This window comes from Pelodiscus sinensis, chromosome 30 (assembly GCF_052426305.1).
Source record: "Pelodiscus sinensis isolate ZL-2025 chromosome 30, ASM5242630v1, whole genome shotgun sequence".
Lineage (NCBI taxonomy): Eukaryota > Metazoa > Chordata > Testudines > Trionychidae > Pelodiscus > Pelodiscus sinensis.
In genome coordinates, this window is record NC_143081.1 from 7,685,166 (window position 1) to 7,710,388 (window position 25,223).

General features: G+C 52.9%; 2 protein-coding genes across 2 annotated transcripts; both read right to left on the minus strand.

The window, feature by feature from the left end:
* Positions 1 to 2,142: 2,142 nt before the first annotated feature.
* On the minus strand, positions 2,143 to 25,223 carry LOC149521106 (uncharacterized). Its single transcript, XM_089774353.1, has 5 exons — positions 24,872 to 25,223; positions 5,719 to 6,048; positions 5,145 to 5,252; positions 3,558 to 3,679; positions 2,143 to 2,821 (listed from the first exon to the last, which is right to left on the minus strand). The coding sequence occupies exons 1-5, from the start codon at positions 25,221 to 25,223 to the stop codon at positions 2,672 to 2,674; spliced, it is 1,062 nt and encodes a 353-aa protein (XP_089630479.1). The 3' UTR covers positions 2,143 to 2,671.
* Positions 11,538 to 18,326, minus strand: LOC149521107 (alpha-1B-glycoprotein-like). The gene is made up of 4 exons (XM_089774143.1): positions 18,296 to 18,326; positions 15,276 to 15,572; positions 14,013 to 14,315; positions 11,538 to 12,230 (listed from the first exon to the last, which is right to left on the minus strand). The coding sequence occupies exons 1-4, from the start codon at positions 18,324 to 18,326 to the stop codon at positions 11,764 to 11,766; spliced, it is 1,098 nt and encodes a 365-aa protein (XP_089630269.1). The 3' UTR covers positions 11,538 to 11,763.

The following is a 25,223-nucleotide window of genomic DNA, read 5'->3' on the forward strand; positions in this document are numbered from 1 at the left end:
TGGTTCCAAAATGTTCTTTGTCATTGTTGAAAATGGGATTTATGGCATTAGATGCTTTTAAGAAGTTTACCTTCGATTTGTGTATCAACAGCTTTAGAGCAGGGGTGGGCAATAATTTTTTATGGGGACCATTCCAAGATTTTGGGAAGTGGTTGAGGGCCACACTCTTCCATGATATTAATGGAGGCGATGTGGGGTCTGGGATGCAGGTTGGGTGTAAAGGGCAGCTTGGGGAAAGGGACTGGGGTGCAGGAGGAAGACTGGAGTTTGGAAGGAGTTTGGATGAAGGAGGCAGTTTTGACCTAGTGCAGGGGACTGGAGTGCAGGGATTTGGGATGTGACCTATGGTAGGAGAGATTGTGATCTGGAGCAGATCTGGGAGGTGGTAACAGGGGGCCAGAGGGTTTGGGGATGTTGAGTTCAGCAGGGGTGGGGGTAGCAGAAGGTTGGGGCAGGGAAAGGCTGGGGTTCCAGAAGCAGGCGGTGGCCGGGAGACTTACCATCCAGAAGCCAAACTAGCCTGCCTGCCTGCTGAGCTAAGGCTTATGTAATCCACACACCAAGGCTATGTCTACACTGGTGCGATCTTGCACCAGAAGTATGCAAATGAAGCTAAGCGTGGAATAACGCCGAGCCTCATTTGCATATCTAATGAGCAGCCATTTTGCAGAAGAGGCTCTTGCGCCAGAAGGAGCTCTCTACACTGCCCCTTCTTGTGCAAGAGGGATTTGGGAGCACAACCAGCTCCTGCTCTTCCCCCCACCTTCTACGCCCCGCCGCCTCGCTCTTGTCTATGCCGGCCGGTGGCATGCCCCTGCTTGCTGTGCGTGCTGGCTGCTCCTCCTGGGGTCCCCAGGTCTGCTGCTTTTGGCCCCGGATCTACCATGCCTGTGCCCTCCATGCCCTGCTTGCCACTCACAGAAGTGGCTGCAGCGCCACTGGGGCTGCCCGTCTCTGCCGCAGGCAAGCGGGCTCCAGTGCAGGGAGCGGTTTCTCTGTCACAAGCAGGTATAGAAATGTAGTCTTTCGAACTTGCAAATGAAGCCCAGGATTTAAATATCCCGGGCTTTATTTGCATATTCCTGGGCGCTGCCATTTTTAAATGCCCCGAAGTTCGAACTACCTGCCCAGGGCTACCTGCCCTCATTGCAGGAGGAGTAACAGTAGTTCAAATTAGGATCTTTATTCGAACTACCTAGTCTGTGCCTCGTGCAGCCGCAGGCATGGAGTTCGGACTAAGGGGGATTTAAAAATGGTGGCGCCCGGGAACATCTAAATAAAGCCCGGGATATTTAAATCCTGGGCTTCATTTGCAAGTTCGAAAGACTACATTAGCCACCCTAGTTCGAACTAGGGTGGCAGTGTAGACATACCCTAAGGTGCCACAGGACTTCTCCTTATTAGCCCATTTTCTGTAAGCATGACTTTTGGATCTCCCTCTCCAATCTATCAATTTGGTTTTGGTAATTGTGATTTTATTAAAATTAAATGAGTAAACTAGTAGGAAATTTATTTCACTAACTACAAATTTTCTGTTTTCATTTTTTTAAAAATTTTAAACAGTAAAAAAAAAACATTGGAAAGTGCAAACATATGTAAAAGCCAACAAAAAAAGGGGGCGGCCAAAAATGTTTTTGCTTGGGGTGGCAAAAAACCTAGAGCTGGCCCTGCTTGGAAGGCTGCATATGGCCTGCAGGCTATATTTTGCCCTGGCCTGCTCTAGTCAGACTCAGGCGGCAGCCCTGGGGATCTCTTGTTTCAGTTTAGAATCTATGGCTCTTCTGAGTTGAAACAACCAAGATCCATTTTTTTCTTGTCAGGGATTTGTATTTCCTTCCCCCAGAGATCAGGAGGATGGGACCAGTTCACATGCAAGTCTCCAGTTCATGGATCAGGGGATCCAAAGAACAAAGTGTTGTGTCCTCTGATGTTCACAATTGTTTGTCTGATATCTAGAGGCCTTCTTACATTGGGCAGAAAATCGCCCCTCCCATTGTAAACTCATATTTCACTCTTGGTCATGCTTCTGTGTTCCATTTTAGAAGAAATACTTAAATATCACCTGATAACAAGGGGTATGCACATCATCAGTGAGATTAATGCAGACAACAACATATAAGCATTTCGTAGAGTCTAAACATTAAAAATATTTGTGTAAATTTAATATTTATATTAAGAAACATTAAAAACATTCATATAAGTCTAATGCCAATATTGAGCAAAACACCCAAGTGACTTAGCCTGGTCTCCAGTTATGAGGTTGGTTCTTAGCTAACACCAGCAGCTGAAGGAAGAGCTGGCATCAAACGTGCCAGCAGCACACCAGCCATACTGTGTTTCTTAGCTGCCAGGTCGCTTGATCCACACAAACTCACAAACCCACTCTCCTGTGTCTAAATCTGGCCAGTCTTCCAAATACCTTCAGAATGTATTTCCAGCTACATGGGCAACCCTTTCCACACAGCCCAGACACATCACACAGTGATATTCATGGCCACAAGTTTTTCCATGATCTCTGATAAGATGCTGGCTGGCTAAATATTCTGACAGCAGAAACTTGGGTGAGCCCTTTGGTACATGCCATACAAGGACTGCAGGGGTGTAACAGGTTCAGCATGTGAATTGTTAAGGGGGAGGAGAAGATGCAGAGGAACAGAGAGGGATTCCCCTCTTATTTAGCTGTTTTCTGGGTGTGGGTTGTCACCACCTCACTGTACAGCACATGTTCATGTTCAGCAGGCTTGGCTTTGTTTTTCAACTGGGTGGTGTGGGCCTGTGAAGCTGACAGAGCTAAGAGTGCGTAGGTGACTTCTGAGCCCTGCTGGGAGAGGAAAGAGAAATGAGGAGGAGGAGGGGTGCATGGATGCTACAGCTGAGAAAGAGGCTATGGCATTCTTGAGGGTATGAACAGGAAGAGACCTGGGAGATAATCGTCCCTGTCTATGCTGCACTGGTGAGGCCACAGTTGGAGTGTGTCTCCAGTTCTGTGCATCACACATTAAGGAACATGTAGAGAAATTTGGGAGGGTCCAGAGCAGAGACAACACGTCTGAGAGGGAACATGAATCCAACCTTATGAAGAGGATGGTGACCAACTGTTCCCCATGCCCACTGAAGTTCGGACAAGGAATACTGGGTGTAATCTCTGGCAAGGGAGGTTTAGCTTCGGTATTAAGAAAAATATTCTACCTCTAAGGGAAGTTAAACTGTGGAACAGGTGACCAGGGGATGTTGGGAAATCTCTGTCATAAAGCAAACACCCATTAGGCTGGTCCAGGTTTAAGTAATTCTACCACAGCACAGGAGGCCAGAACTGATGGCCTCTTGTAAGTCCCTTCTCAGCCCTACAGTTCTGTGATTGGGTGGCAGTTTGGAGAAAGGGATGGACAATTCCCAGCCCTTCCTTCTGCATCATCAAACTCTGTGCAGTGTCGCCTAGTGGCAGTTTTCTGATGGCCACACCCTAGAGAGGCAGAGATATCTGAGGCCTGGGCAAAAGATTCAAAGAGGTTGGATTCTGCTGGTTCTTTAACTTAGCCTCAGTGTATTCATGTTACCTGTTCCATCTGCTCTGCTCCAGCACCCGTGGCGTTTGATCCTTTGCTATCATGGCCCGGATCCAGGTTCCTGGTCTGTTCTCCAGGCTCAGACCCTTCAGTGCTTTTCACAGTCTTTGGAACTAAAACAGAAGCAGAGAAGAGCAGAGCTGTGATGGGGACATACCCTGAGGAAATGCCCAGCTACAGGGTGTGACCTTGAGTAAATTCAGCCCATCTCTCCACTTGCCAGGCCAGAGATTGATCTTCCAGCATTCAATTTAGCAGGTCTAGTTAAGATCCACTAAACTGAATCCTGAGAGCGGCTTTGGTTAACACCAATACTCCTTGCACTCGCAAGGAATAAGGGAAGCCAATGGGAGCCTTTTCTTGGCTTAAGGTAGGTTGACTCCAGCCACATATTTTACGTAGCTGGAGTTGTGCACCTTACACCGATCTCCTAGGTCTAGTGTAGAACTTTGTGCCCAAAGTTGCTCAGCATTTGTTTAAATACATATTTTAGCAGCCCCGAGGCATGGAGACATCTGTGAGTTTTGAATTGTTTTACCCTCACTTCACCCTAAGCACAACCAAAAGCCTTAGTGGTGACATCAGTTGAAATCATTCGTCTGAAATGAAACTTCAGCTGAGTGGGTTATTTGACATCAGGTATTGATAAAGCTGAATTTGCGCCAACACACATTTAATAAGCTCTCAATGTCATTTTAGAACTTTGTCTTCTTACTATGCTTTATCCTCTCACTCACAGGTCTCACTTGCCCTGCATATTCCAGACTAGAGAATTTACCAGGTGTTTTTTGGGTCCTCCAGGGCAGGGAGCTGATGATGTGGTGGTTGCAAGAATCAGGGCATGGATGTGGGAGGGCAAGGAAAGACACTAGGGTGTGGGGGTGCAACAGTGAAGACTGGGGGGGGGTGAGGATGGGCTCAGGACAGGGGATCCCATCCTGGATGACATGAGCCTTCTATCTCTGACCCAAAACCCCAGTTGCCGGGGCCTTCTGCCTGCACACAGGCTCCCCTCCCCTAACACTGTGGTCTAAGGCCAGGAGGAAAGGGCTTTGTGGCAGGTGGCTACTTACTCATTCTGGTGGCAGGAAAGGTGGCAGAGTTCCAGTCCTACTGGACACTCTCTGGGAAGTGCAGCTGGCCCCAGTGGCCACTCTGCATATAGCTCTCCCCTGTGGACTCACTGCCCCCAGTGGCCACTATCAGTATCGCATCCCTCCTCTCACTGCTCCCTCCCTTTCCATAATCTGGATAACAGTCCCATTCCTGGCACTTCCATTTGTCTTCTACATCCAAACCCCAACCTTGATGTAGGATAAGAGGAAGCTGCATATCAAATTTAGTGGTTTTACTTCTTACCATTTAGGAGGCATTCTTGAAAAAGGCGATTCACAAGCTGACAGGCAGACATTCATAAAATATAGGGGTCAGTTTGGTTTCCATACCTGCACCATAGTAGGATTCTTTGTGGTTGTCAATATTTTAAACTCTTTACACTGATCCCTACAGAACAGTTTCTGACTAGACCAGATCTGAAGTGCAGGTGAAAGATCTCAGACTCTTTCCCTTTTCACCCACCTCTCTTCTTCCTATGGCAGTAGCAGATCAGAGCAGCCAGTGCTGCAATCAGAAGCAAGATGCCACCAGTTATCAGCAGAATGTCACGGGTTTGGGGTGAGGATGTCCCTGGTGCAAAGGAAAGAGAAGGAAGGGCAAATGAGAATAGCGAGACAGTCTTGATAAAAGGTCTGAGGCCCACAAAGGAATCTGCACTGGCAACAAACTTCCTGTGAAGAAAGGTCTAGTGGTTATGGGACTGGTCTTTGACATTGGCTGTGGGGGAGGATTAACTCCCTGATATACCACAAGATGACTGTGGGACTTGCATCCTCTTTGCCTCATGTCACCATCTCTAAAACGGGCACCAAAGGGTGAACCTCATTAACAACACTGTGAGGGGCCCGGATCTTAGGCCACTGAAGTGTCATAGCTAGAAAAGTCATAGGGGGACATTGGGGTTTCCTTTCCCCTTTTTTTCCATCACAAGCAAAATCTGTCACTCCATCCAATCTCCTTTTCCCAGAGCAGCACATGGGTGTCCTGCAGTGGGAGCAACACAGGAAGCTAGATTAAGACATTAGGGAAATCTCACCTGTCTCAGTCACAGTCACTGTCTGGCTCCTGGGGGACGGGATCCACCTCCCACTCACATTCTCTTCATACCCACAGGCGAATTCCTTGCTGTTGTTCAGACTGGCCCATGGGATGCAGAGCAGAGAGATGTTCATAGATCTGGTGCCGGGCTCCATGGTGCTGATCTCAGACTCAGCTTCCCCAGGAACATACTTGATTCCATCCTTGTAGAAGTGAAACCTCCGCTCGCCAGCATCCCTGGGGGCTGTGCAGGTGATGAGCAGGGGGAGACCTTCTCTCACGGCTCCAGATGGGGGATTTGTGGTTAGTGAAGGCTGGGGAAGGGAATCTGTGGGAATAAACAAGGGAGGTTCAGTAGGGGAAATGAAGATGGTGCCCAGATTTCAATATACTCAGAGCTGACCTGTGCTTTCTCCAGAGCTTCTGGTTTACTTCAGGACTGCACAGAAATGAGCAAGATCCAGGCCAGGAACTGAGGGTGGCTCCCTTCAAATACAATGTGGGGCTGGGATTTCTTGTCAGTGGGTGGACAGGGTTACCACAACGTGACTTGGTTTCTGATAATCCTTGAACCTATGATATTTATGGAGCCCTCTGCAGACAGGCAGGGCCATGGGAGTCTGGTGATCTGGCCCCTCTGGCCAGGCTGACTTAGGGCTGGGTGGCCCTGCTGGGATCCAACATTCCCAGAGGGTGGAGGCACAAGGCAGCCATGTTCTTGGCCATGTTGAGTGGCCATCTGTTGCGCTCCTGTGTGAAGGGCGGCCATGTTGGAAAGCAGGCAGCCATATTGGCTAGAGGTTTCCTTGGCTGTGCTGATGTACAGAGAGGATACAGAGGGGTAGATATACTGCTCTGCGTCACCAGAAACAAAAGGAATCCTCTTACGGAGTCACAAATGTAGCTGGGCATAAGATTTGTGGGCAAGAGGACATGCACATTGAGGCCCAAATTAATGTGTTGAACTTTAAGGTGCCACAGGACCCCTCACTGTCTGTACAGCAGTTGTGTTGTCAGTTGTTGGGTGTTTGGGATAGTGAGACGGCTGAGGGCATGGCTCAGGAGAGGCAGGAGACACTGGGACGGGGCTGGGGCTGTAGTTGGGTAGGGATGTAGAAGGGGCCTCCTCAGTGAATACCCACATGTCTCACCACCCCCAGGTGGAAATGGGGTCTTCCCTAACACTGACCCCAGGGCAAGAAGGCTCAATTTGGACAGGGTCTGTCACCCAGACTCCAATCTCCATTGCAGATAGCGTAGGAGTGGCTGTTCACTGTCAGTTGTGCTGAAAAGCCAGGCACCCTGGCTAGAGACCTGCAGAAGATCTGTTCCCTTCCCTGACTGAAGAACCTGTCACCCACACTCTCCTTCCCCAGAGAGCTAAGCACCCCCAGTATGACCGGGTTCACTGGTATGCTGATGGTTTCAGGGGGCCCAGTGAGAGGATGGGGAGCTGGTGGAGAGTCAGAGAGGAGGAGGGACTCATGAGAAAGTCTCTGACACACAGACACACAACTACAATCCCCCTGCACAGACTGATGGATACTGTCTCTTTATAGCCAGGATCTCTTCAACACTGACAGGTGCATGGCCCAGAATCCTTTGTGCTTTGCACATTCAGGGTTAGAGGAAAGCAGCCCCTGGCTGAGCTGCTCCATCTACCTGCTTTGTCATACTGGGATCCTGGGGCTTTGTGACCCCCAGAGCAGCCCAGAGTTTGAAGGGAACAGGTTCTCCAGGGAGGTAACTAGAGAGATCAGAACTCAGGAAGAGGGATACGGGTTGGGATCAGGACTAGATACAGAAAGAGACTTTGCATTAAATACAGAAGAAGGGTCACAGATGGAAGAGCTCTAGAAGGGGCAGAGGGTAGGGGCAGATGGTACCAGATCAAACTCATTTCAAGAATTAGAAGGAGACTTTTCCATGGGAAAGACCCTGCACCTCTGTACCTCAGCCCTGCCCTGTGTGCACATTGGCCAGTAGGAGAGAGGGGATTATTGCTCAATGTCCATATGGAGGTGACAAAGGAATAGGCAAGATGCCATTTCTGTCTCCTGAAGATTGTCATATAGGAAGTGGCAGGGCTGGAGGCAATGGAATGACCTAACCACAGAGGTGCCACCTTGCTGCATTGCTGCATTTCCCTGCTGTTGGGCTGCTCACCCCCCTATGGCTTGACAGAGAGCAGAGATGGGGGAGATTTTGCGTTGGTTTAACATTCACGGTCCCCAAATTTTCAAATGTTCCTGTTGGCTGGGAGCCCCTTATCTCCAGCAAAGCACTGTCGAACCTTCAGATGGAGCCAAGGACAGTGACCAGAGACCGGGATTGAAATTGCCCTGACCTGCACCTGAGAAGCTGGGCTTTGTCACATCTGATGCATGGAGCAGACAGACCTGAAGTTGTTTGTTGGTCCTTGTGATGGGGTAATGCAACCACACACTGCCTCAGACCCCCCTCCCCCGCGGAGGGTGGGAAGCGACACACCGGCTTCCCCCGCCACGGGAAAGGAAGCAGCGGAAGCTGGAGTGCATCGCACTGAGGCCAACGCTCCAGGGAAGGCCCTGAGGAATGTGGGCACCTGCACCATGGGAAGTAAAGGAGGTGGGGCCCGAAGGGCGGGGAAGGAGCAGACAAGAAATGCCAACGCAGGCGTACTAGGGTGGAGGTCAGACGACCCCCGCAGGGGAAGGGGCGGCACCCAAGGCAGCATAAAAGTGGCAGAGGCACTCGGGCTGGGAAGGCCAACTGGAGGAGCGGATGAAGGGCCTCCAGACCTCAGGAAAGAGGTGGACAGGGCACTCGGGTGAGCAGGGGGTGAAGAAGCAGCCCAGGGTGGGTGCAAATAGGATCACCTGCAGGCTGATGCGTTACGGCACGTAGCCCCATCAGCCAGGTGAGGGGGAGCAGATATTTCCCCCCCACCTTAGGGCCCTGGGCTGCGGCCTGGAGAGAGGGTGGGTCCGGGCCCCCCTTACACCCGGCTCGGGGTGAGCATTGGAGTCAGGATAGACAAGCTCCCCCTCCCCACTTGCAGGAACAGAGCGCGGGCAGAGAGTGGGGCGGAAAGGGGGCTGAATGTCTTAGGGGAGTCGGCACCCCTTGACAGTCCTGTGGGAAACAGGGGGGCTTACCAATCACTCTGATGGAGATGGGTTGACTCCTTTTCGATGGGATCTCTCGCCCAGACTCTGTCTTCCAGTAATCACAGCTGTACACTCCGGCTTCTGATTTAGACACATTTGAGAGCAGAAGGGAGGTGCTGACATGGAACCAATATTCAAGAAGCTTTCTGGAGTCAATTATCTGCCCATCCCTAAAAAAACGGATCCCGGATTGGGTGGAAGCACTGAGAACTGAGCACGTCAGGTTCACAGATTCACCAGGTAGGAGGATGCCGTGTGGTGGGCTCACAGTGAGTTTGGGGACCAACGGCCGGGCTGGATGGAGGAAAGAGGAAAGAGAGAACTCTCTTTACAAGCAGCACCCCATTCATGTAACCCCCCTGCACCAGCCAGTCCCATCCAGAGCTTCTCCCAGCCTCCCTTTTGTTCCTCCCAGGCTTCTGCACAGCTCTGGGGCCCCCTTCCAAATGTTATCAGCTGCATCTTTGGAGGCTGCCAAGGTGGACACACTAAGGCCTGGACAGGTGACTGGGGACCCAGCATAAGGAGCTGAGGGTCCTTGGGAGGGGCAGAACTCAAACGCAGGGCAAGGAGGGAACCAGGGTCTCTGATGCTCTCTCCTTACCCCTGAAAGGTACAGATGGAGCAGCCCCTTAGTGATCCTGGCAGGTCAGGCACCTACGACAGCCAGTCAGGACACCCGCGGCTTGGGGTCACATGACTGGCAGGCATACCCTGCTGAAGCCAGGGAATGAATGAATGACCTGGCTGGGACCTGGCTGAGAAGCTGTGATGTCCTGCTGCTGCAAGGGATCTTGTTCCTTGCCAGGCTCCTGCAATCAGTATCCAGCCTGTTTCTGCTCCACTCTCAGCCTGTGCCTGCCTCGCACCTCCCTTGTTCCCAGGTCTGGACCCGCTCTCGCCATCAGGCTAGGCCGCTTCCATCCTGGCTCCCAGCACCCAGAGCAGGGCACGGGGCGGCATCATCACTGCTGATTTTCCAGCCAGCACTGACTGGCTGTGTCTAGACTGGCCAGTTTTTCCAGAAAATCAGCCGCTTTTCTGGAAAAACTTGCCAGCTGTTTACACTGGCCCCTTGAATTTCCACAAAAGCACTGACTTCCTACTCTAAGAAATCAGTGCTTCTTGTGGAAATACTATGCTGCTCCTGTTCGGGCAAAAGTCCTTGTGCCACAGGGCCACTGTAGACAGCTGAGATTTGTTTTCCACAAAAAAGCCCTGATCGCGAAAATGGTGATTGGGGCTTTTTTGCACAAAAGTGCATCTAGATTGGCATGGATGTTTTTCCTCAAAAAGTGCTTTTGCGGAAAAGTGTCTGTGCCAATCTAGACGCTCTGTTCCAAAAATGCTTTTAACAGAAAACTTTTCTGTTAAAAGCATTTCTGGAAAATCATGCCAATCTAGACGCAGCCGGTGTGTTTTCTGAAAGATGCGCCCCGTGCCCAGCAGGATTCACTCAGGGCTATGCCCTGTGCCCTGTGGGGTCAGGGCAGATGATCACTCAGCCCTTCAGGACTCAGAATTGATGATTCTGTGACGCTGATGAATATTACAGACCTGGTCTGAAACATGGGTTTCAGTTAAACACCCCAGCTACTCAAATCCTGCTATACATTCAGGCAGCTTCTTTGGCTTGCCTTGGACACCAGCCCATTCCCGTTTCAGCATTGTTAAATGGAGGAGGGGTGGACCCGCTGCCCATTCCTGCCCTAGATGCCCCCAGGCAGCAGTGATATCTCCTCAGGCCCATGTTACTGGGCTGCCAGCTTGGGAGTGAGTCCGGCCAGAGCTGCCCTGGCTCCCCCTGCCTCCCCTATCACGGTGCTGTCCAAGGTACTGCTTATCCCTGGCTCCCCCTGCCTCCCCTATCACGGTGCTGTCCAAGGTACTGCTGATCCCTGGCTCTCCCTACATGCCCCCAGCGTGGTGCTGTCCAAGCTACCTCTGTGTAGGGGAGCCTCGACAGCCCTGCCTTGATGAGAAATGGTGATATCTGCCTTTTTCACAGTGAGGCTCCCTAAAAGCAAGTCTCATGCACAAAAGCAGGCAGGAAAGGTTTGGAACCCAGAAACTGTGAGAGGAAGGAATGTTTTGAATAACAATGCAAATTAAGCATGGCACGCGAGACAACTTCAAGAACACAGGACAAGCAACCTCGCGCTGGTAGTTCAGTTTCTGATAAGCAAAAATTACAGCTGCAGCCATAAAACTGTCAACTACACATGGGCTGTGTCTAGACTGGCAAGTTTTTCCACAAAATCATCTGCTTTTGCCAAAAAACTTGCCAGCTGTCTACACTGGCCGCTTGAATTTCTGCAAGAACACTGACGATCTCATGTAAGATTGTCAGTGTTCTTATGGAAATACTGTGCTGCTCCCGTTCGGGCAAAAGCCCTCTTGCGCAAATAGGGCCGGTGTAGACAGCACAGTACTGTTTTGCACAAAAAAGCCCCGATTGCTAAAATGGCGATCAGGGCTTTTTTGCGCAAAACCGCGTCTAGATTGGCACAGAAGCTTTTCTGCAAAAAGTGCTTTTGTGGAAAAGCCTCAGTGCCAATCTAGACACGCGCTTCCGAAAATGCTTTTAACGGAAAACTTTTCCATTAAAAGCATTTCTGGAAAATCATGCCAGTGTAGATGTAGCCATACAGTTTTGGCCACACCCCAATTTCCAAGGTACCACTGCTAGCAGTAAGCTCCATCCCTCTCCCTCCAGGGCTTGAGATTGTCTGAGTGTCTCTTGGCCAACCATCTTTTTATGTTGCCCAACAGGGCTCTGATTGGATGACTCTAGCCTGCTTCTCATTGGCTCCCTGCCTCAGCCCTCATTCCTTATGTGGGGTTAAGTTTTAACCCCTTATGTGCCAGTGCAGGACAATCACCCTGTCACACTGTCATTCAGCAGACAGGGGCGTGTGCGCATGCAGGTATGTTTGTACCAGTGGAAGTGACCAGTCTTGCTCTGTCAGTGCAACATCCATCTCATCAGCTGCAGGTGCCAGATTCCCACAGGAAATGTGTCTCCATAGCACAAAGGCACCAAGGGAAACTAGGACAGCCCAGCACTCGCCTCTCACACTGATGGAGACAGGGGGACTCTCCACAGACTGGATCTCTCGTCCGGACAGATGTATCCAGTACTGGCAGGTGTACGACCCGGAGTCCCATGACCACAGTGTTAAGTTCATGACATCGGAATAGCTGCTGCCAGATGGGAAGATCCTTTCCCCGTTCTTGGAGAATTGAAATTTTGTAATTGCCACATCACCACTGGGAAGAGAACACGTGAGCTGAACAGACTCCTCAGAGAGGTAGAGCTGGTGCAAGGGGCTCTGGGAGAGGGTGGGAGCTGCTGGGGGGCCTGGAAAAGACAATGTGTAAGATTTCAAAGCTGAAAGGACTCAGTGAGCTGAGAGAGAAAGATGAAGGGCAGGAGGCTGTTACTACCTAAGTGGAGGACGAGGGGGATTCCCACAGAGAAATAAATGCCCCCCTGAAACCTCACTGCCCCCAGTCAGGTGTCTCTCTGTGGTGCTGTATTACACGGCCTTCCAAAGGTCACAGGTTTCATCTGGAGGCACCTGGGGTGAGCGGGGTTCAGGGAGAGGGACAGGGCTACAGAAGAGTCTGGACACCAGGGCTGTGTCTACACTAACCACTTATTCCGGAAAATCAGCCGCTTTTCCAGAATAACTTGCCAGCTGTCTACACTGGCCCCTTGAATTTCCAGAAAAGCACTGACAATCTACTGTAAGAAATCAGCCGCTTTTCTGGAAATACTATGCTGCTCCCGTTCGGGCAAAAGTCCTTTTTCCGGAAAACTGTTCCAGAAAAGGGCCAGTGTAGACAGCACAGTAGTGTTTTCCACAAAAAACCCTCTATTGCAAAAATGACGATCGGGGCTTTTTTGCAGAAAAGTGCGTCTACATTGGCACGGACGCTTTTCCGGAAAAAGTGCTTTTCTGGAAAAGCATCCTGCCAATGTAGATGCACTTTTTCTGGAAAAACTTATCACAGAAAACTGTTCTGTTTTAAGCATTTCCGGAAAATCATGCCAGTGTAGACCTAGCCCAGGAGTCAGGTACAGAAGAAGGGGCCCAGCCAGCAGGGATCTCTGGAGGGATCTGGGAGCAGGGGCAGATGTTTCAAAGCTAAATTCATCTCAGGGGGAGTGGAGTTTCCATGGGAAATGCCCTGCACCCCTGTGCCTCACTGTGCCCACGTTACCAGCAGCAACCTCAATCCCCCTGATTCCAACACTTTCTGGGGAAAGTGTGTGTGTGTGTGGGGGGGGGGGAATGTTGTTACAAATGGGTTAAACCCAACACACCCATTCCCATCAGGATATTCACCCCCACAGTCCCAATCCATGGACAGAGGCAGAAAATTGGGGAGAACCTGTCAGTTGACCACCAGACTATGGCGCCTGCTCCTGGGCACTACCCCTCAGCAGCACCTAAACGCTGGATTCCTCCCCTCCCAGGGCGCCCAATTACCCCACAGCTCACCTTGCCTCTGTGATTCACAGCCACCCTTCACCAAGCCTCTTCCATCAAGGCAAATAGCACTGGCCACTCAGCATCAGCAAGGGGCGTTGGACCTGCAACCAATTCCTACCCTAGATGCCCCATTGCAGCCCTGGTATCTCCTCAGTCCCATGTCGCTGGGCCCCCAGCCTGGGAGTGGGTTGGGTCAGGTCGGGTCGGGTCGGGTCGGGTCAGGCCAGAGCTCTCCTGGCTCCTCCTGCCTGCCCCCTGCTAGCAGCCACCTGCATCCCTCTCTCACCAGGGCTAAGAGAGACTGGGTGTCCCCTGGCCAGCCACCTTTTTATGCTGCCCAGCAAGGCTCTGATTGGCTGACTCTCTCCTGCTTGTGATTGGCTCCCTGACCCAGCCCTTTCCCTTTATATGGAAGCTGTTTTAACCCCTTATTTGCCAGTGCAGGACCACCACACTGTCAGACGTTCATTCACCAGATGTGTGTGCATGTGCACACGCACACGCATCTTTGTACCTAGGGACGTGAGCACCCTGCTCTGTCTGTGCAACTCTCATCTCATGGGCTACAAGTCCTGGATTCCATGCAGGGAATGCGTCTCTAACAAAAACCAACCAAGGGAAGCTGGGGACAGCCCAGCACTCACCTGTCACAGTGATGGTAACAGGGGGACTCTCCAGCGATTGGATCTCTCGTCCCAGCGGGTGTATCCAGTACCGGCAGGAGTATGACCCGGAGTCCCCGGGCTTCAATTTTAAGTTCCTGACATCAGAGTAGCTGCTGCCCAGTGGGACAACAGGTAGGAAGATCCTTTTCCCCCCCTTGGAAAATTGAAATCTTGTAACTGCCTCATTACCAGTGGGAGGAGAACATGCTAGCTGCACGAATTCCCCTGAGAGGTACAGCTGGTGCGGGGGGCTCAGGGCGAAGGTGGGAGCTGCTGGGGGGTCTGAAAAAGACAACGGGTCAGATTCCAGTGCAGGAGAAGAGACACAGAGAGCCGAGAGGCTGAGATGCAGAAGAGGAGGCTGTTACTGCCTAAATGGAGCTAGAGTGTTTCTTAAACTCTGTGCCATGGCCTCTTTTAATGTTTTTCCCCCTGCCCCCAGTGGAGATGGAAGCTCAGCTGGGACAGCACATGCAGAAATTAAAGGGCCCATGACCATTTCTTTTTTCTTTTTTTCCCCCTCAACAATTTTCCTTTAGTGTTTCACATAAAAATGATTGTTTGGTGTTCCATGGTCTTTAAAAGTTTAAGAAACACTGAGCTAGAGAGATTCCCATAGAAAAATAAATGCCCTGCTGAAATCCCAGTGCACCCCGCCCCCCCCCCCCCCCCCGCCCAATGTCTCACCTTGCCCCTATATCACACAGCCCTCCAAAGGTTCCCTGGTGGGATAACTGGGTGGGCAGGGTTAAGGGAGAGGGAAAGGGTGTGGAAGGGTTTGGAAACCAGGGTCGGGGTTAGATACAGAAGAAGGGGCCCACCCAGCAGGGGTTTCTCTGGGGATTCCATCCCTGCTTTGAGAGAAGAGTTTGTATCCACTGCTGCTTTCACCCCAGGGGTAGCTTCTGCTCCTCTCATACATGTGACCCGTAGGGGGTGCTGACATATTTGTGCCACCAGGGTCTGGCGTAACAGGATAGACACCAATCCCTGTTTTGACAGAAATCAGATTGTGCTCCTCCGGCAATGCCCACCCAGGACCCCAGCGCTGTGAGCTCTCCACAGCAGTGCCCTGGCAATGCCCAGTCGATGCTGAGCAGCTGGGAGCCCCACTCCCACCATGGACTCTCTGAGATGCAGGGAGGGAGGCTGGGCAGACAGAGGGTGAAGGTGAGGTGCTGGGGTGGGTTTCAGGTCCCCAAAGACTCCTCCCATCCAACGGCAGGGAAACCAGGGGCTCACCTCTCACAGTGATGGAGACTGAGCTGCTGTTCCCAGAGGAGATCTCTCCATTGGATTCCCATCTCCAATATGCACAGGTGTAGGACCCAGCCCTCCCTTTCTCAGCGATGAGTTCCAGCCGGGCCCCTGCATTTGGGTGTGGGACTATGCTGGGCTCCTGCAGTTCATTTTGAAGGAAGAATCTGTATCCTGAGACCAATCCATTTGAAGGAGCTGAACAGGTGAGGTTAACCTGATCTCCTGGGAGATAGACTCGGTAGCTGCGGTCCAGAGAGAGGCTGGGGGCCGGCAGGGGATCTGGAACAGAGACACGGGGTCAGTGGGCAGGGAGATGCCAGGATGGAATGAGGAGAAGGGAGAAGGGGTAAAAGATCTGTCCTGGGCAGACAGGAACACAAACCAGCCTCACTCCTTGCCTTGCCCCCACTCCCACACACCATGGCAAATAAACCTAATTCCGGGCCCTTTTCCGAGATCCCAGGCCAGAAGGGCCCATTGTGCTCATGGAGTCCAACCCGTGTGTCACCCAGCCCCTGGGATTGCCCTGGATGGTCCCTCTGTCACCCAGGGCAGATCCCTGGGAAGCTCATTGAGGCTTCATTCAGAAATCATCAGCGCTGGAGAATCCACCCCAGAGTTTTGGGAAGTGTCCCCCTGCTTAATTCCCCCACCGTGAAAATGCCTCCTATTTCCAGCCTGAGTTTGTCTGGCCACAGCTCCCGGGCACTGGGTTGTGTTTGCAACTGAGCTGTTGATTAATCCCCAGATAGGAGCTTCTAGACAGAGATCACGCCCCCCCAACCCTTCTCTGTGTTGTTAAACAGCTCCTGGACTGTCTTTCTCTAAGAAGGACCCGCTGTGGCGGCGCGTCGGGGTTTCCCCGACTCCTGCACCCCCATAGTGGCACGAACAGATTCCACCAGCCAGTAGAATAGAGGGAGTTTATTGCTTCTCCAGGATACAGCACAGCACAGATGTAATCTGGTTACAGGGCAGGCCTAGGATGCCTCAGCTCCCCTTGAGATGGGGGAGACTGGGCCCCTAAATTCCAGCCCCTTCCCTAGGCTGCCTCCTCCATGATTCCAGACAGAAACTAAAACTCTCTTCCAACCCTGCCCCTCCATCCCGAGCTGCACTCCACCTCCCTTCCTTTGTCTTTCTCCCTGGAAGCCAGCTCGTGGGACAGGTTGGGAGCCCCTTGCATAATGACTCATCCCCTGTCCTGCTGGACCATGCTACAAACAGCTGCCAGTGGAGGTCACACACAGACCACTGCCCAGCATAGCAACCAGCAAGGTACCCCACACTACATCACACCCGCCCTCCGTCTCACTGGACAAATTCCAGCTCCCTCCCTCTGTGCAACTTCACTCCCATCTCACAGCCTGCTCCCTGCACCCCTGAACTACACTAACCCTCAGTCAGCTGCTCCCCATCCCATAGAGGCAGGAGATGGCAGGGTGATGGAGGGGACCCAGACTGTGCCACGGGGCAATTCAGGGACAAGGGCAGGAGCTCTGCAGATGTCCACATAGGGCAGCAAGGATCGTCCATGTGACTCGGAACCACCAGATCCCCTCTCTCTCCATCCAGAGGAAGCGGGTGAGCTCATTTGTGGAGGGTGGAAGGGCCCTTCCTCCACTTGGGACCCCCAACATCCCAACACTCTCCATTGAGGGGGAATGTGGGGTGCAAACAGAGGGGCAGGGATGTTGTTGAAAATGGATCGATCCCAACAGCCCCATTTCCATCAGGACAGTCACCCACAGTCTCCATCCAGGGGCAGAGGGATAAGCGGGTAAGAGAATCTGTCATGTGACCATCAGCCCTGCCCAGCAGTAGCTAGAAGGCGCTGACTAGAAATGAGGAAGCTCTGGCAGATGTGAGGGAGTAAAGGGGGGAATTCTTCTGCCCATCACTGTTCCTCTGGAGCCTCTGCAGAATCTGCTTTTACTGCCCTGCTGCATGCGGCTCAGTCACTGTCCCTGTCCCTGTCCTTGAGCCCTCTGATCTGAGAGCTGGGGCAGAGAGCTCCACATGGGTGGGTGTGACGTAGTGCGGGTACCTGGCTGGTTTCTATACTGCTGGCTCTGGGGTAACCCCCACTGATGCCGTGGGTACCACGACCCAGCAAAACAGGATAAGTCACTATGCAAAGGGACCTCTCAACCGGTATGGCCAGACACCCCCCATGGAGAGGAACAAAGGAAGGTGGAATGCTGCCCTGGCTGGGGGGCAGGGATGGAAGAGTGTTGGTTAGTTGCTGTCTGGGAGCATGGAGGAGACAGCCTAGGGAAAGGGGCTGGAGTTTAGGGGCCCAGTCTCCCCCATCTCAAGGGGGCCTGAGGCATCCTAGCCCAGCTCTGTGACCAGATTACATCTGTGCTGTGCTGTATCCTGGGGAGGCAATAAACTTCCTCTATTCCACCGGCTGGTGCAGTCTGTTTGTGCCATTTCGGGGTGCAGGAGACGGGGGACCCCCAACATGCCATCACAGTGGGCCCTGCCTAGGGGTCAGTGTCATGTGGAAGTGGGAGCTCAGTCTCCATGGCCCCTCCCACCCTCACTCTCTCTGTTGAGGCTGCAAATGAGGGGCTGGGTAGTGCCCAAGATGATGGGGGCAGCCTCTCCCCTATGATCTGGGCTGGGACCCACCAAACAGACCCTCCCAGCAGGTATCAGATGGAGTCGCTCTTCCACCCCTCTGGATGTCAGGGGAAGTCATGGGGACATCAGGGTATGATCCCCCCTTCCTTGCAATTCCCATCACCATGGTGTGAGAGGATCAAGATCCCAGCCCCACTGACAGAACCCCTCTCCCCTCCCCCACCCCACTGCCAGCATCTCAGGGAGGCCAAGAGACATTGTTACCTGCGGGGGACACCGGCCTGGGGAGACTCTGGAGAGAGGCTGGAAGAGAAGAGCAGAGGAGGTGAGAGATCTGGGGATGCAGAACTGGGAGGGGGAGTCTGCAGACAGATAGACACAGACACACAGAGGGCCAGAGGCCAAGCACTCACCCAGCAGAGGCAGAAGGCGAGTTAGCTCCATGCTGAGCCGGTCACTCTGGGCTGGGAGCTGGGTTCTCGGCTCAGCAGGGGAAGTCACAGCTTCAGGCGTGGCCACCACTCAGCTCGGGCTGGAGACACACTGGTGTGTGGGGCACAGAGTGTGGGGGAGGGGAGCTGCCCATTTCCTGAACTTGACAGTGGGGCGGGTGGAGGGTTTCCTGTCGCCAAACACTGACCCCCTCTGATGGGACTGACCCCGCTGTGGGGAGCGGGAGCTGGAGGCAGGGCCAGGCCCAGCTGGAGATGGAATCTGGCTGAGGAAGGGCTGAGGGGGAGGGGCATCCCAGCCGAGATGAGGCCGTGGGGAGAAGCTCTCCTGTCTCTTGGTTTATCCCCAGAGGGGAGAGTCTTTAAACTGAGGGGGCTGCAGCCGTGAGTCCCTGCTCCCCCACCAGCTAGACCCTGCCCAGGTGTAATTTCCATGTCTCTGGAGGGAAAGAATCCGACATTTTCTGATCATTGTGAAACTTCCCCTTAGTCACCAGCTGGGCCGTTGCTGTGGCTTTGGCTTCCTGTTCCGTGGTCTGAGCGCTGTGAATTTCAACCCCTCCCATCAGGCACAGATTCCCATTTGCCCCGTGACCAAGGTTTAATTTCTCTCTCCCTGAACTGCCCCTGAACTCCGTGCATGGAATGGGGATGGTTCCCCCCCCCCATCCTGTATGGAATTGTCTTATGGACACTGTCATGATTATGAGGTTAGCCAGCAGCCTGGCGATTAAGGGGTTAACACACCTAGCCAGGTGGAGTGACCAATAGGAATGTAGGTGGGACTTTCAAACTGGGACAAAGGAATTTGGGTTTTTTCCTTTCTCCCCTTTTGTCTCTCTGGGAGAGTTCTCCTCAGCTACAGCGAGGGGCAAGCATGTCTCTCTCTCTCTCTCCAAGACACCAGTCTCCATTTTCCGTAAGTAGGGTAAAGTTTAGGTAGTTTCATTAGGTTTTATTGTTTTAAAGGTTGGGTATGGGATCTGAGATCTGGCACTGCTTAAAAGATGTTTTGGCTTTTCTTTGTAACTAAGTTCTAGGCCCATGGAGTTTCTCCATGAGTATATTTTGTTACCTTCCTGTCTAGTCATTATACTTGCAACAGGAATATTGTTGTAATAATAAAAGTTCTTTCTTTTCTTTTTATTAACCTGGCAGTGGTTAATTGTGTGTCCTGATTTTTATTTTAGGGGTAAGATTTCCCAAATGATCTTTCCCCTGGTTTCTTTAGCAACATTTGGGTGGTGGCAGCGGAAGTTTTATTCCCAAGATCTAGGTTTTTAAGATTTTGGGGGAAGTTTTATACCAAAGCCTGGTAGATAAGGCTTTGGGGTACACTTGCTGGCCCCCACTTCTGCATTTATCATGCCAGAGTGGGGAAGGAGCCATGACAGACACAAATTTGCATAAATCAAAGATGCTTTGGACTCAACACCCCATGTAACCGATTAGTTCGACTGTCACACTCGGCTGGATCTGTATCTCTTATTCTGGTGCGTGTCTCACTCCTGTGAGTGAGGTTAGCGACATGGAGTGTGGAATGGTTTCTGGTTTTAAATGTGCACAGGGAAGCCATCCCCCATCACAGTCTTTTCCAAACTGTGCAGCCATTGCACAGCCGTGTGATGGGACGTTCTTGCCCTGCCCTGGACTTTGAGATGGAGCTGCTCTTCCTACAGGAGATCTCGTGAGGGGATTCTCGTCTCCAGCACCTGCCTTCTCAACTGTGAGCTCCAGCCAGGCTCTTGCCTTGGGGGTGGGGCCTTGTTGCCCTTTCTGTGAGAAGACTCTGTAACCCGAAAACTGCACGAATCAAGTAGCCAAGCTCCTGGTGCAGATTCACCCTCCGCACAGCTGAACAAATTCCTGGCCCCCCACATTTGTGCAACTTCACAGCCCCATCCCCCAGCTTATTCCCCTCAGATAACCCCATTCAGAGTCCCAATCGGCTGCTCCCCCGCCCATGGGTGGAGGAGAAAGGAGGGTGGGTGGGATCCAGACTGTGGTTAGGTGCGTCCAGGGTCAAGGGCAAGAGCCTAGGAGACAATCAGCCTTCTCCAGAGGGGACTGGGGCATCAGAAGTGGCCCTGGGGCTGGAAGGTCCTAAATGTGTCTCAGGAATCCTCTAATCCCCACTCTGCCCATGCAGGGGCAGCAGGGGAGGGCAAGGGGCGTGTGGGAGATTCCTTCATTCTCCTGGGACTCTCCTGGCTGGGGCTGGGGAAGTGGGTGGAAAGGGGGGGAAGGGTTGTTAATACAAATGGTTCAACCCAAAGACCACCATACCCATCAGGGTATTCACCCTCCATTCTCCAAGGGGGGGAAGGGAGTAGAGGTGGAGGTGGGGTAGAACCCATGAGTCCAATCTCAGACCTGCCCATCAGGAACTAAAAGGCCCTGAAAGCTGGAAAGAGAGATGAGGGAGTCTGGCCGGACAGTTTAATATTTGTAAGTTTAGTATTTTGTTAAATAAAACAATTGTTGTCACAGCTCTTCCTGTTTGACTTGACTGATGCACGGTGATATACAGATACAGTGCAGGTGTGTCCCAATAGGCAGGATTCTGTCCTGGTCTCACACTTACAGTCCCCATGGGCACTACCCAGTCTGTACGTCCGTCTGTCCCTCTCTCTCTGACTCTCGTATTTCCTAGACCCCAAAGTCAGAAGGGACTGTTGTGAATTGGAGTCCAACCTCCTGTGCCCCCAGGTCCTAGGAAATCCCTGAATTGGCCCCTCTGTGACCTAGAGCAGGTCGCCCAGAAACACACTCAGGCTTGATTCAGAAATCACCAGTGCTGGAGAATCCACCACAGCCCCTGGTGTCCCTGTGGTTAATTCCCCTCAGTGTTACACTCTAGGCCTGGTTTCCTGTCTGAATTGGTCTAACGCCAGCTCCCGAGCACTGGGTTGTGTTTAAAGCTTGTCCACCCTCTCCCCTCCCCTCCGCTCACTGAGCCAGAACCTCTGGTCTCCCCCAGCAGAGCGCAGAGTTGGGATGAGACATCCCCCAGCAGAGCAAGGCAGACACTGATAACAGCCCCGCTCGGGGAGGGCTTAGCTACAGGGATGTGACAGCACCCAGGGCACAGGCCCAATGGGACCAAACCCCACATCGGCCCATCTCACTCTGCCTAGGGCAGCTCCTGGGACGTTCGTCCCACTGACACTGGGCCCTGCGGCTCCGGTTCACGTTCTGTCGGAGCGAAATCACAGGAAACCGAAAGTAAAATGAGAGCCGGGGCCAAGGCAAACAGAAGGACGAGGTTATTGAGGAACAAATGTGCAGGTGGCGGGGAAGGGCGTGCCCGGCTTGCATTACAGCTGGTGACAGACTTTGTCCCACCCTGGACAATGGGAGGGGCTTGACTCCGACCCGGCAGGAAAGGGCGGAGCCTTAGTTTGGAGGGGTAGGGCTAGGAGCAGCCAGTCTTCAGTCCCACTCAGACCATGCTGCACCTCCCCCAGCCAGACCTCAGTGCTGCCCTGATGCGGCTCTACTGACGGCTTAAAGCATCCATAGACCGGTGTCAGACCACAACTTGTTGGCTGCTGGACCACGGTGACTGCTGGAAATTTTGCCCGTCTGTGGTGCTGGGGCTGAGGTGGCAGCAGGAGGAGCAGAGCAGGAAGCGTCTCCCGCCTTGGGGAGGGGAAGGAGGAGGGATCACGCACACCGCCCACTGGAAATAATAACCATGCGCCCTACAGGTGGCAGCCCTAGTCTGGGGAGTGCTGGTCTGGGGTGGTGTCAAAGAGCAAAGGGGTGTTGGGAGGGGGCATGGTGGGGTCATGGAGCAAAAGGGTGTTGGCAGGAGCTGTAGAAGTCAGAGGTTAAAGGGTCAAAGGGCATGGGTGTGGGTGTGGCGGTGGGGGGGTCTGTAACGTAGTGTGGGTACCTTGCTGGTTGCTGGGCTTGTGCTGTGGGTGACTCCCACTGGCTGCTGTCTGAACCACGGCCCAGCTGAGTAGCTGATGGGACAGGGAGGTAACCTGTTCTACCAGTTACCTCCCTGGGAGAGGAACAAAGCAAGGTGGAACGCCCCTGGCTGTGGGGCAGGGCTGGAAGGGACGGTTAGTTAGTTTCTGTCTGGGATCATGGAGGAAGCAGCCTAAGCAAGGGGCTGGGATTTAGGGGCCCAGTCTCCCCCGTCTCAAGGGGGGCTGAGGCATCCTAGGCCTGCCCTGTAACCAGATTACATCTGTGCTGTGCTGTATCCTGGAGAAGCAATAGACTCCCTCTATTCTACTGGCTGGTGGAGCCTGTTCATGCCACTACGGGGGTGCAGGAGACGGGGGACCCCCAACATGCCGTCACATGGTCAAATTATATTAAACACTGGGGAACAAGGGGCTGGGTTGGGGCTAGTTAGACTGGCAACATGTTATTTCCATATTCATTATTTGCATAATCAATATGCAAATATAATGTTACTGGTCCACCAAATGTTTGTGAATGGGTTTGCTGGTCCACAGTATAAATAAGAATGGAAATCACCAGTTTAAAGAGCTCAGAGCCCATTAACCCTGGGGCAGTGCCCCCCCGGCCTCCTCCCCGCCTCCCCAGTGGTCCTGCCCAGCATCAACCATCAAAAACTTCAGCACAGTCTGTCTAAACCTCGGCAGGCCCCGCCCACCTGATGGCAGGTTCTATGGCATGATGAGTTCAGCAAGAGAGTGAGAAATGTGAAGTCCCGATGCGCTGCACCAGCCTTCCCCTGGAGGCACAGAGTCCCCTGGATGGTCCTCTTCATCAGTGGGGGACACAGTCAACTAAGCATTTTGTTCTGTGATGTGCCACAATCGTCTGTCTGGTGTCTGGGCCTCGTGCTGCTGGGCAGGAAGAAGCCCCTTCTGGTACAAATGCATATTGCACTCTTGGTCCCACTTCCCACCAGTCTGGGAGTGTTTATAGTGACAGAGCAAACACTGAACTATCCCATTGAAACACAGGGCACTGCCAGTATCCGCGAGATTAACGCAGGCAGCAACTTGCAAGTGTTTCCCAGCACCTAGCTGCTAAATACTGTCTTTGAAGTTGAATCGCTTTGTAGAGTAAAGGGAATGTAACCCATGAGCTGGTCTATTTCCAGGTAGGAGCGTGTCTGTTCTTACCTCGTACCCACAGACTGGGCAGCAGCTAGCATCAGACATGCCGGTTGTGTACAGGCCATGCTATTTGGTCCATGCAGATGTGCAAACCCATATCCCTTTGTCCAGTGTTGGGTTTTTTATTAAGCACCTCCAGAATATAGATCCAGTGTCTACATACGTGCCTGTGTACACGCCATACGTATGTCACACAGGGATCGTCATAGCCGGGGTCATCAGCTTTCCATGATCCCTGACAAGACACTGGTGTGATGAAGCAGGAGATCTCAGGGGTTTCGGAAGGGTTGGCAGGCAGAGGAGAGACCCCCAGTGTCCCTGGGTGTTACTGTTTTCATCAGGAGGTTTGTTGTTCAGTGGTCAGCACAGAACTGGGGATTCCAGCCACGAGCCTGGAGAACAGAGACCCCGGTGACTGGTGACCTGCTGGTAGGGAGGCCCAGCTCGGGTGGCACAGCTGCATCTGGCCACTGGAAGGACAATGGGCTCTGGAGAGGACCCCAGTGACCTGCCCAGCTGGTTCCAGCCTGGGGGAAACAAAGGGCAGAAGAGAGGAAAGGCAGAGAAGAGAGGAGGCCAGGTGACCCTGTTTAGCTGGACCAAAGACAAAGGACAGGGGAGAGGCTTCTGGGGGCAATATCAGAGACTACGGTGGGAGGAGAAGGGGACATCTGGATGAGGCAGAGAGAGCAGGCAGAGCATCCCAGCTGCAGGGGAGACCGAGGCATGCTGGGTTTAGGGAGGCCAGACCTACAGGCCTGAACGTTCCTATGCTGGTTTCAGATGCACAAAAAAAACCCCAGTTTTATTCTGGCTAAGTCATGCCAGTGTAGAGATCAAGGTGCAGATGCCTGGGTGTCCTGGCCCTGAGGATCCAGAGCAGGTGGACTCCCGGACAGGGACCACGGTGAGAGACAGGTGTGCTGGAGGATCACCTTGTGGGGTGACTCCAAGCCACAGAAGGAAGGGCCCTTCCCAGAAGAATCTAGTCACATTTGTTTACAAGCAGCAGTGGGAGAGGAAGATGATGAGGCCATTGATGATGAAGAAGGAGCCGCCCACGGCCAGCTCCCGGGCCCAGAGGAAGCTGGGAGCTGCAGAGAGAGAGAAGCATGGTGGAACCAGGAGCTAAGTGTCACTGCTGAGAACGATGGGTGGGATGTCCGTGTATCCCTGCCTCCTGAACTCAAGGCAAACTCCCCCAGGGCTCACAAGCCGTCAAGCTGAGACGTGAATCGCACGCCAGCCCGTCTCTCTCACACTGATTCTTCCCCACACTTTGTCTGTCCCTCTCCTCTCTGCATGTCCCCCAGCCCACGTGTGCCCTGTCCTGGCCTCACTGGTCCATCAATAGAGCTGGGTAAGAACGTGTGGGAGTGAAGAGGGTGATTTTCTCTAAGGAGACATTAGCGCCCAAGGGCCACCTCACCTGACACTGTGATGTTCTCAGGGATGGTCACAGCCTGGCTCCTGGGGGACGGGATCCACTTCCCACTCACGTTCTCCTCGTACCCACAGGTGAATTCCCCGATGTTGTTCAGACTGGCCCATGGGATGTGGAGCACGGAGACCTTCACAGAGCTGGTGCTGGGCCCCATGGTGTTGATCTCAGATGCTGCTTCACCAGGAACAAACTTGACATTGTCTTTGTAGAAGTGAAACCTCCTCTCGCCGTCATCCCAGGGGGCCGTGCAGGTGAGGAGCAGGGAAAATCCGTCCGTCACCACTCCAGATGGGGGATCCATGCTCAGGGAGGGCGGGGGAAGGGTATCTGTGGGCAT

What these genes read in the sequence shown, in the direction of transcription:
- LOC149521106 (XM_089774353.1), bottom strand. Translation starts at nt 25,223, where the DNA reads ATGCCCACAGATACCCTTCCCCCGCCCTCCCTGAGCATGGATCCCCCA. An exon ending in AGTGACTGTGACTGAGACAG is followed by an intron (nt 5,253 to 5,718) that starts GTGAGATTTCCC and finishes CCTTTGCACCAG; the next exon opens with GGACATCCTCACCCCAAACC. An exon ending in CTGCCATAGGAAGAAGAGAG is followed by an intron (nt 3,680 to 5,144) that starts GTGGGTGAAAAG and finishes CTTCTGTTTTAG; the next exon opens with TTCCAAAGACTGTGAAAAGC.
- LOC149521107 (XM_089774143.1), bottom strand. Translation starts at nt 18,326, where the DNA reads ATGGAGCTAACTCGCCTTCTGCCTCTGCTGG. An exon ending in TCGCCTTCTGCCTCTGCTGG is followed by an intron (nt 15,573 to 18,295) that starts GTGAGTGCTTGG and finishes TCTCTGTTCCAG; the next exon opens with ATCCCCTGCCGGCCCCCAGC. An exon ending in TGTTACCATCACTGTGACAG is followed by an intron (nt 12,231 to 14,012) that starts GTGAGTGCTGGG and finishes TGTCTTTTCCAG; the next exon opens with GCCCCCCAGCAGCTCCCACC.